At 37.4% G+C, this 12,017-nt stretch overlaps 1 protein-coding gene across 1 annotated transcript in view; it reads left to right on the top strand.

Moving 5' to 3' along the window:
* The window catches only part of LOC126263571 (Down syndrome cell adhesion molecule-like protein Dscam2), a 371,182-nt gene that overhangs the window by 171,158 nt on the left and 188,007 nt on the right, over positions 1-12,017 (top strand). Inside the window, exons 10-12 of the mRNA XM_049960663.1 lie at positions 2,042-2,152; positions 2,226-2,387; positions 2,484-2,774. Coding sequence (XP_049816620.1) covers positions 2,042-2,152; positions 2,226-2,387; positions 2,484-2,774 — 564 coding nt within the window. The remainder of the gene's footprint in view (positions 1-2,041; positions 2,153-2,225; positions 2,388-2,483; positions 2,775-12,017) is intronic.

Genomic DNA, 12,017 nt, shown 5'->3' with positions numbered 1-12,017 from the left:
ACATGTGACACGATCCCTCACCTCAGTATCCCAGCAAAACTGCAGTCCCAACATGGTGTGTTCAGTCAGCACAATGTAGCTACACAGGCATTTGCTTATGTATACATTTGTGCATATGTACGCTGTCTGATCAAAAGTGTCGACCCTTCACCCTTATGATTGCTTGAACTCTGCTGGGATTGCTTTCAGTAAGGTGTCTGAACATCTGTGGAGGAATTGCAGCCCAGTCTTCCTCAGAAGCTGACACTGAAGAATATAGTTATGATGTCAACACTGGGATCCAGAGTAACTGGTCTGTAAAGTGTTCCACTGGGTTCAGGTCAGGACTGGGCATGCCAGCCCATTTCACGAATGTTACTGTTCAATGTCTTGCAGATGCTTCTTTATGACAGGGTGCCTTCTCATGCTAATAAAGACAATCATTATCTCTGAACTGTCCCTCTACTGTATTCAGTACACAGTGCTGTAAAATGAGTTCAACTCCTTCTGCATTTAGCATTTTCTTAAGCACAATATGGGGACTACACCCTAACCACGAGAAACACTCCCACGGCATAACACCGTCAACTCTATTCTTCACTGTTGGTGTTACACATGATGACAAGTAATGTTCTCTAGGCATTTGCCAAATGCAAACCATCGATTGGATTGCCACAGGATATAGTAGGATCCACCACTCCAGATCACCAGTGATCGACTGTCCAGTGGCATTGCTCTTTTTTACCCATCTCAAGCACTACTTAGCCTTAAGTATAGAAATGTCTGCCTTATGAGGAGCTACTCAGCCATGTACCCCATTCTTTTGAACTCACACCTACAGTAATTGCACTTGCTGGACTGCTTTTAGCACTTTGGAACTCACTCATGATTCATTCTGCTGATTTCATGTGATTTTTTTTTTTTACACCCACACTATGCAATGCTCGATGATCCCTGCCCATCATTACACAAGGTCTGCCTAATCTTAGCCTAATCTTAGCTTAGCTGTGGTTTTTCCCTCATGTTTCCACTTCTCAGTCATATCACCAACAGTTGATGTGGACATCTTGATGTATCTGTTATTCAGATGATATCCAATGATAAGTCCAACTTTGAAGTTTCTGACTTTTCCGACTGAGCCATTTCACTGTTATTGCTTCTTTACTGACAGCACAGTACTCCCTGCCTCCTTTTATACTGGTGGTGAGTCCACTTTTTGTGACATCTAGAGGTCAATTCCACATTGTGTAGGGGTGTGCAAATATTTTTGATCAGCTAGTGGTGTGTGTATTCTAGATCTTTAAAGGGTTCATCTGAAACCTAGCAAGCTTGCGCTCTCTCTCTCTCTCTCTCTCTCTCTCTCTCTCTCTCTCTCTCTCTCTCTCCCCCTCTCTCTCTCTCTCTCTCTCCCCCTCTCCCCCTTCCCCTTCTTCTTCTTCTTGAGCATTGTCTAAAAGTTTAGCAACTTTTCAGTCTTAACCCTTTAACTGCTCTGGGGTTAAAGGGTTAACTACGTGCCAATAACTACTCAATGCCTCGACTGTGCATTGGGCTGTTACCCTCAGTCCTTCTATTGCTTATATTCTACCAAAGATTTTTCATTGTTTTAGTGATACATTAAGAGAAGCAACATTTACAAACTAATTGGCAAATGCCACATTTTGTATTGGCAAGCACATCCCTGTTATTATGGAAATAAAAAAAATAGCAAAGGGGCAAAATTGTATCAGAAGTTTCACAGCATTAAAAATATGTGCTGAAAAACTTACTACATTTAACAAATAACTAATGGTTATTTTAAACAGGACAAATAGTTATGCTCTTCATGCATGTACGTTATCAATTCAGTTTTAACCTTAGCGCTATTCTGCAGATTGGTGGCTTTTACACTTCCTTTCTTGCATTTACATTTTCAGTCAACAAACAACCATGAAGTAATAATTTTGTTGTGTGTATAGATATCTGATGTGCATAACGTGTACATTCTGTAGCAATTAGAAGATGATAGTTTAAAAAAGTGTCAGTGATGTGTTTTCACCCAACTATAATGTGTATGTTGCAGGTTTGCCATTTATACGAATAATGCCAAAGATAACTGCTGTGGCTGGGAGTGATTTGGTTATAAAGTGCCCTGTTGCTGGTTATCCTATAGAGTCAATTGTCTGGGAGAGAGGTAAAAAACTATAAAAATGTATTACTAAAACAAAAATTTTACATGTAAGTGCAATTTATAATACCTGTTTCAGATGGAAATATTCTTCCCATGAATCGTAGGCAGAGAGTGTATCCTAATGGTACCCTAGTAATAGAACATGCCCAAAGGCAGGCAGATGCAGGCACATACACATGTCAAGCACAAAACAGGCAGAAACACACAGCTCGAAGGGATGTTGAAGTACAGGTTCTTGGTATGAAATGAGATTAATTCCTTTCAGATTCTGTCACAAATATTCAGATTGTTTAGGGAAACAGCATTTTTGTAACTTTGTTTTCTTTTGTTACAGTGCCACCAAAGATCTTGCCTATTCAAGCTATGACAAATCTTTTACGTGAAGGCATGAGAGCAGCAATTTCCTGTCAGATACTTGAAGGAGATCTACCTATAACATTCCGTTGGGAACGTAATGGGCAACCTGTTACAAACTCGGATGATGGTATATCAACCCGTCGCCTGGACGAATATTCGACATCGCTGGTTATAGAACGAATAACTTCAAAACATACTGGGAACTATACTTGTGTTGCTCACAATGTTGCTGGCTCTGAAAGTTTCACAGTTCCACTGACAGTGAATGGTATGTACATGGAATTGTAGCTTGTATTGAACATTGTGGCATTAGTAATATGCGTAGAAAAATACCATAATGTGTACAGCATGAACCTATGTGTAAACCATATATATTAGCGCTACTTTTGAACATTATGCCTGTTTGAGATAAGTACTAACTGCATGACAACAATGTATGTTTTATGTACAAAAAAGAAAAATTCACTTGGAATAAAATATAAAATTGTGAGACAGTTGGGTGGCCAGTACTTATCTTCAGGAGACAAAATTCTCAGTATGGCTGGAGGAAACTGTCATAGCTGTCAGAACTATCAATTCCTTCACTGATGAGAAAATAGGAATAGGCTGGGGAATGTTAAAAAGCAGAGGCAGGTCACTCAGATCTCAGGATGAGGGGAAACAGTCCTCACAAAAGATAGTTTCTTTTCATACTAGTGTCTGTGTGACTTGTCCCCCTTTCTAACCAACATCAGCCTATCCACATTTCCCTCCTGAGGAAGGACCTAATAGTGACAAAAGTTAATATAGTTTATTGTACTTTTAATTCTGTATGTTTCTGCCCCAGAGTTCAAATACTTTTACTACATTTTTAATATAGTTTTCTAGCACATTTTTCTGCGTAGCTAATACATCAGTGCATGCTCGATGTTCAACATTGTGGTACTAAAATCATTGAATGCTAAATAATAATGTAGTTGATATGATATTTTTTCTGTGACTTGAATTGACTGATGTTTCCTGGTAGTTTGAAATATACAGTACTGCTCCCATTTCAGAAGAGCTGAAGTGTTCGTTTAACGTGAGACCACTATACCAGTACTCAAATTTAACTAACCATCGATCAGGAAAGTGATCTTTGTAATTAAGCTACAATTAAATGCAAGTAAAAGAAACCTACTTTGTAAGTGCCACCAGATACAAATGAAGGGAAAAAGTCACATAAATGCTAGCTTTTTGGAACCAGAGGCACTTCAACCGTCAAAAGTTTAAAAAAATTAGGCCAATTTGGGTTGGAGAACGATGATACACAAAGTAAGAACAGTGAGACAAGCTAAGAAGGATATCAACAAATTAAGGGGAAAAAATGAGCAACAGGAAATGATGAGAGATGGAAATCATGTTGAAGAAACACTCTAGGAATAAACTGCAAGAAAATCAACAAAATTTAACTTAATGATGAATATGGAAACATAAATAGATGTAAAATTACTAATAGTGGCACATGTCTGATGTTACAGGGATGAGAAAAGAATGACAGACATGATTAAAGTAAATTGCAGCCAGGTGTCTGCTTGCCATCAAACATGTTGTACAATAAATTTCCATTAGATTGGGTGGAAAGATCCCAATTGTGTAAGTGCTGAGTTGGCACAAACATCACTGCTGTTGTACCAGATGAAATAACACTTGTCGGTATAGTGGCGGGTTCTTACCTTTATTCTGGAGGGGCTGAGATGATACTACAACACATGAAATATGGGATCACTTTATTACATTTGAACAAGATGAAATACTTAACTTTGTTACAATCCATGTTCACAGGAATGTCATTAGTGTTTATTACTGTCACCAAACGTTAATACAGTATATCACTTGATGCGGAACAAGATACTACAGTGAAAGCCCTGTTTTACGTTTTCAGGCAGTCCAGACTTAAAAACACAAAACTGAGGAAAATGTTAAAACCCCAAAAATACGAGCAAAAACATATGTAACTAGCATATATGATTAAAAATTGTAATCCTCTTCAATACATTGTATAAAATCTGTATAAGTGAAGGAAATTAAACACACAATACAATGTTTATACAATAATTTGTGGTTATGAGTTTCATCAGTTCTTAAAAAGTCACAGTTGCATAGCAAGAGGTATAAACTTGTTAAAAAATTGATATTTGCATCTGGGTACAAGATAATTGAGCTATTTGCCAACATGCTATGACCACAAATTATACATCAAAACATGTGTTTTTGACAGATCTTTCCTTTGTGACCACCCAGAAAAAAGCGAACATTGGTGAACATGGTGAATTAAATTGAAAACTGTGAAGTACGGTGAAAGACATCAGAATCTAACATGTCAAGGTGTGTGTTCTCCCGCTGTAGAAAATAGCAGTGCAGCATACTTTGGTGATGTGAAGGCAGTGACCTCTACTGCACTGCTTGTAAACTTTTCCTTGTTCATTATGTTGTGTTGTCAAAGTGGAGCATGCCATTTACACTTTGAACTCATCACTTGCTGTAATGTAAACACAGCAGGTTTTATGAAAGCACATATATACACACAAGTTTTCCTTCATATGTAGTACTTATTTATACAAGTGAATATGAAATAAAGTTAAACCTACTGTGATTTCAGTGTTTTTCTGTCCCAGAAATCTGTTACATTTACAACAATCTGTCTGCCTTCATAATGAATTAAACACCATTGAGGACTGCAACAAAGATGAACAACTGTTCACTGAACATGTCCTGTTAATTGTGGTGCTGCATATAGCAAATGGAGTTGCCTATGTCAGCTGCAGTCGGTAGAGAGACAATACATTCCGGATTCTGTCGACAGGCTCCAAGCAGAACTACTGTAAATAAAATTAATGCATATTAGTATAGTGCGTATGAGGTTTAACTACACAAATTAAGCCTAAGTGGCAGCTGCGGTCACACCGATCACATCAGCCATTCTTTGGAACAAGCCACTAAGTTAGCTTGTTAGAAGCCACTGCGTTAGTGTGACTTACCCCTCCCGTTACCAAGCTTTTTCACACCTCTATTTTACCAAGTGGGGTATTTGGACTACCCCAAAAGAGTTTTGTGTTTTATTGTAATATTTGTTCTCAGATTTAGTTATTTCCATTGAATGGGTTTATTTAGTATTAAAAACAGCGTTTCAGGTTATTAGACGTATTTAATCAGATCACAGATACAAAGGATAAAAAAATTTTTATACCTTTCACTAAATTCAGTACTCAATGAACAGAAAATTAATAATCTATGTACCTCAACAGTCACTACAGTAAAATAACATAAGACTTTTTTCAACTTTTCAGTCAAGTACATTTTGTACTGCATGCATTTCTCAGTAACAGTTTCTTCTCTGTGTATATTACAAACAGGTTTCTTGCACGTTACACAACAGAATCTTGTTTTCTGATCTTTGTTTCTCTTGCAATCTTGACATTGTTGTGGCGTTGGTAACTTGGAACACTGGTTTTGGATCACTGCTGTAGGAATTGCAATACCACAAGCTTTCAGTGCATCTTGTACATCTTTATGAAGACCGTTGATATTTTTGGCTCTTTCTTCCATGTTGCCTTTGCTGAGTCCAAATGTCAGTTCAGTCGTGAAGAGTTTACGTCAGCTTCGGTTATTCTTCTGCGATTCAGGAAATCTTTGAGTGTACAGAATATATGCATTCAGTGCTGCAATATCTATCATTCCCTTGAAGATTCTTAGTGGCCACCGCCTCATTCCTCTAACACAACTGTATTCTCTTGCCATTTTGTCCCCATTATCTACAGCACCTTTGGTTTTGTTGTAGTGCAGTATGATTTCGGGTTTGTGTTCACTTTCTTCACCACTTTCTTGTCCCTCATTATGATGAATAGAGAGCAGTATTACTGCCTTTCCCTTCTTTGGAACATTAGAAACTAGGGTCAAGTCATTCGTGAAACCAAATATTGAAGAGTGAACTTCTCTCTATTTGGCAAGAATTCCTTCGTAATCTCTCTCTTATTGGAATGCAAGGTACCAACCAATGTCGTGTTTCGTTTTAGTAGTTCAGCAGCCAATGGAAAACTGGTGAAAAAATTATCAGTTGTTACAGCATGATCGTTATTCAGAAATGGTTCCATCAGATCCAAAACAACTCTCTGTCCTTGATTCACTTCCCGAGTATTGTCCACTATTCCTGTGTAAATTGGGATCCATAATAAGTAAGATGTCTTCACATCAGCAGAAACCCAAATTTTAATGCCATACTTGCCAGGGTTTCTCTTCATTTAAACCCTAAAAGGGCAATTTCCTCGGTACGTTGCTAATCGTTCATCGATAGTCACGTATTCATAAGGATAGAAGTTCTTGCACAAGTTTGATCGAAATTTGTCGAACACTAGCCTGATGGATTGTAGCTTGTCCTTGGTTTCTTCAATTCTCTGTGTTCTTATATCTCTGTTGTCAAATTGCAAGAATTTCAGTATACACAAAAATCGGTTTCTTGACATGGCAGCAGAAAAGAATGGTTGCCGAAAGGCAACATTATGTCCTCACAGATCGGAAGTACTTGTGCGATGTCCATGAGTTCGACTAGCTCCTATTAGAATTGCTAATACAGCGTACACTTCAGTTGCATTTATATCTCTCCGTTGTCATTTTGTTCAAAGAATGAGCTGCATTCCACAAAGAAATTACTTGTTTGGCTTCCCTGTTCGTTTCTTCTACAATGACGCTCACGATTTCCGGTGAGATAAATAATAAAAATTACTGTGTTATTGTTTTGATTGTTTTTCCATCATTCACTGGGCCAGGTGTTACATTCAAAATGTTGCGACGTCGACGATGCCCACCTTTTGGTGGTTCACTAGAAAACTGTAGTCCACTTCTAGAAACAAACAAATCTCCAGTTCTTCGTCTTCTTCTTCATCATCCACTTCTTCTTCTTCTTCTTCTACTTGTTCACATGAATGTGTAGTGTCTTCTGATATTTCATCATCAGCTTCATCTGATGCTATGATATGGTCTTTGTCAAGAGGTTCCATATATTCATTCTGTTCATTATCAATGTCCCATTCATTGTCACTGACATCAGAATTGTATAGAATTTCCATGATCTCTTCGCTAGAAAACCCTTTGGACATCCTTACTTGCAGATGAAATACTGACTTGTGTATTGTCAGCTCAACAGTGAACATCAAATTCAACTCAACAATAGTAACCAGCAACAATAACAAACATTAGATCTATGGCAAAACTCAACAAAGAAGATGAATGACAGATATATTTCCCAAAATCTTTTTCTACAAATAATAAAATAAGAAATTTCATACCGAGCAGGGTAGTCTCACAATCCCACCAATAAATGACTTGAATAACAATGATAAAGCCAAAAAAATTAGACAGTCGTGAGTGTGAATTCAACGTCAATCATTTTAGTACAAATTCATGAAACTACAGGCATGTGGCCCTTCAGATACCATTATTAGAGGGAAAAAATCAATGTGGGGTAGTAATACACTGGGTAATGTGAGGGTTAACCATGCTAAACAGCTGTTGGCGGAGGGTGAAAAACAAACATCCAAGCTGTTGTAATCCGGCAGTTTTCACCATATTTCACAGTTTTCTTTTTATTTCACAATGTAAGCTATAAATTTTTGCTATTTTGAAGGTGAATATAAAATGAAAGAACCCTCAAAACTAAGTGTTTTAAGGTGTAATTTGTGGCAGTAGTGTGTTGAGAAATGGCTCAATTACCTCATATATCATTATCAAAAGTAATAGACTTTTCAATTACGTGCTCTACAGTATTAGAAATGGCAAAGCTCACTTTTTTCCTTGTAGGTCTATAATATGATGTAAAATTTTGAAATTACTCTCTTGTTTGTTTATGGCTTTGAGTTTTGGCTATGTCTGTTGACTTAACGAGTGTTGGTAAAATTGCTACATAGGAGGAGGAGAATTAAATTCTCGCACTGACTTTGATTTATAGCTTCTGTGCTTATTTATAATCCAGTACTTTAGGAATTTCGAATGTTTCATTGGCTAAAGTCTGTAAATTTGCACTTCTGGATTTTTAGTAGCTGTGACACCACCTGTGAAACTGAAAATGTATAGGTGGTGATGTAGTTTTATGTATATAATATTTACCTTGCACACAATGAAATGGGCGAATATTCAAATGATTTTCCATTTGTGGACATCATTACATATTGCCTATAAAACAGAATGAAAACTGTTGGTAAGACAATGCAAGGTTCCTTTCTTCTTTGTATCTCCTTAAGGGAACCACTGCACTCACCTCTGCATCCCTAACTAGGGCTGCAATACATTCAGATTTTCCTGGATTGCTTCTAGTTTTGAGGGCATAAGAGGTGTGCTGTAGGGATTTGTATACAACTGTCTGGGAAACCTGGAGCTTTTTTCATGCCTGTGGAAATTCAACTGCTTGGAATTAGATTTTAACTTAAAATTCATTAAAGGAGAGCCTAATTATAGATAGTTTCTTTGTTGTAGTCTATTAAAAGTACAGCCGCAAGCACGTTCAGCCACTCTCCTATGTGCATACAATATGTTCCAAAATTGTCTTTACAACTCTGATCATGTATATTTTAGACACGGAAATTGGTAGAAATATCCAGTTTGTGCCGTAATGGTCACACACACCTAAAGCTGATTTTTCTTATTTTTCCATGTTAATTATTGACTGACCACCCTCCGGCAGTTGGCACAGTGTGTGTAATGATTTTTACAGACCAGATCTGACACCCAGCTCGTGTGGAACCCCATTACATTTTTTTCTTTGGTGAGGACTTGCACGAACTGTGAGCTCACATCAAAGCAGCAATAGCATTCTTTAATGAGAAGAGCCTAGGCCAGACATGGAATTGGAATATCACTTAGATAATCTGTGTGCTACAGGCAGCACACACATTTAAAGTGACATCCATCCAGCTGACCCCCTTTTTCGTGACACTCGCAATTTTTTTAGCTATGTCATGAATTTTTTCAAAATTAATTTGGGACACTTATTTGTCCTGGATTTAACACTTATGAAATGATTGATTCACCTGTATCAGTATGCTGTTACTGAAAGGATATTTTCCCAAATGAGTAATGTATGGAACAGTGCCAAAACACAATTTGCTGTAGAAACTGCAAAAGCTGTGTTAGTGACTAGAGTGAATTATTATGAAACTTGAGTTAAATGTTTTCATAAGGCTGTTGAAGAATACAGACATGCTGAAGAAAATTTACAGCACTGATAGATACTGTTTGCCTGCTCACATTCCTTCATCCTAGAAGGTACTAATAAAATATAAATTAATGCTTTTTTGTAACAATTCAAAGTGATAGTTTGCATGTATTACTTTCAATTGATACTTTTTTTGTAAAATCAATTTTTTTAAAAATGTATACTGAACTTGGCTCTAGAAAATATGTTCATCTTAACACAAGGAACTCTTAAGCAGCCACTAGAACCTTAGGTGAATATGAACACTATGCCGCAAATCACACTTTTCTACCTGTCTCCATTTCTGAAATATATGTGATCAGAGTTGTGAAGACAATTTTGGAACACCCTGTATTTTCCATACTTCTTTATTGAGACAGTGAGAAACCACCAACAATGGGCAATCACTTACTCCATGACACCGCCCTGCCCACCAGACAACTGAATGTCTTAAATGTCATTTGCCTTCTATTTATCGAGCTGTATAAAACGGATTTCATTTACTTTCATTTTCCTTACTGCTAATTAATACTATGTCTTAATATGAATGTCTCTCGAATGCACTTTCACAAATCCTTGTTACTGTCATGTGTAATATATATATGCTGATTGGTAGGAGGCACACAGCCATTAGAATTATTAGCACTGAAATGCAACTGAGGAAACATTCCCCCTCTAATGTCACTGCTGCTCATGGAACATTGTGGCCATCAGCCAACTTACCATCTACAGACTGTTTGTTTCTGGGATAATAATCTGATTTGACCCACATGTCTGGGGTTTTTGAAATTTTTGTCTGGGGGTCGGCAATTTAAGTAATGGCAGGCCTACTCCAGTGATACATCAGGTTAATTAGTTATGCACTGATGGGTGCTGGAACAGTTTAATCTACAACAGTATATTAATCAATTTTAAGTGATGAAAAGAAAAATCACTCCATTCACTTCATAATTAAATGAACATGTATACTGCTTATGTTAACATTGGCATACCCCTGATATATGTCTTCACTTAGGACCACCCTCTGTCAGTATAATGTAGCACTGCTTTAGTTCAACTAATTAAATTATTGCAGGCTGGTTTCACTCAGAAAAATGAATGGATAACTCTGTCAGCTAAAAATTAAAGAGTGGTTTCAGTTAAAAGAATGAGTACATGGTCCAATGGACAGAAAAACTACTGATTGTTTTCACTTGAAAAGAAAGACTGAATAATTCAGTCAATATGCAAAGCTACAACAGTGTCCAATTTTTTCATTCGATTTCTCCCACTGACTGTTTGCACTCAAAACAAATGAATAATAATACAAATGACAGGTAAAACTACAGTGGACTGACACGATTATTTTCATTCAGTTGCTCCCACACATTAGTTTCATTCAAAAGAATGAATGAGTAGTCCAACCAACTGAACAATTGTTTTCATTCAGTTGCCCCAGAAGATGGGTTTCATTCAAAACAATGAATGAGTAGCCCATCTGACTGAATTGATTGTTCTCCATTCTGTTGCTCCCACAGACTACTTTCACTCAAAAGAATGAATGAATAATTGAACTGATATGTATAACTACAACCGAATGAGTCAGTTGTTTTCCAACAGCCGAATGAATCGATTGTTTTCATTCAGTTTTTCCTAGCACTATACTCTCTTCTGTCTGACAAGTGATGCAGCAACAACAGTAACACCATACTGAACCCTAAGGCTTCTTGCCCAGAAGTTGACGTTTGACTACCACCAATGGTAACAATAAATTGTTGGTGTAAAGATGTTGTAAGGAAGATGTGGTTCAGTTGCACCCAGATTTAGATTCATACCACGTAGGTGGATTATTAAGAAAAACTTGTAACAGAGTATGTAAAAAGTGGGAAGCACTATTTATTTTCTAGTGTCAATGAGAATTATAAATTCTGCATTTTTCACTGTCATGCATGTTGATTACCACTCTCCTGCAAGTTGCATAGTGCACAGTGCAACAGTCACTGCTGATGTGTTTTGCACTACCGCCTGAGAGCACCTCCAGACCTTGACAAAACTCTTGTGCATAGCATATGGAATCACCCCTAAAGTTGTCAATGAACTATCAGATCCCACACCTGTAGGTAACTAATGCATGCTGACCAGCAGAGGTAGGCAGCAGAGGTAATGCATAAATGTCCCCAGTGACATCTCATCAAATGCAAGGAGAGAAAGCTTGTCACCATAAGTACAATGATACTGTGAATAAATGCTAAGGCAGTTGTTTGAGCTGTCAGCATTTGCTATTATCTGCAGTCCCTAGAAAGACTACAACGGAGCCACTATGCAGAC

This window comes from Schistocerca nitens, chromosome 6 (assembly GCF_023898315.1).
Source record: "Schistocerca nitens isolate TAMUIC-IGC-003100 chromosome 6, iqSchNite1.1, whole genome shotgun sequence".
Lineage (NCBI taxonomy): Eukaryota > Metazoa > Arthropoda > Insecta > Orthoptera > Acrididae > Schistocerca > Schistocerca nitens.
Note: the sequence above shows the minus strand (reverse complement) of the source record. Positions and strands in the feature narration are given on the sequence as shown.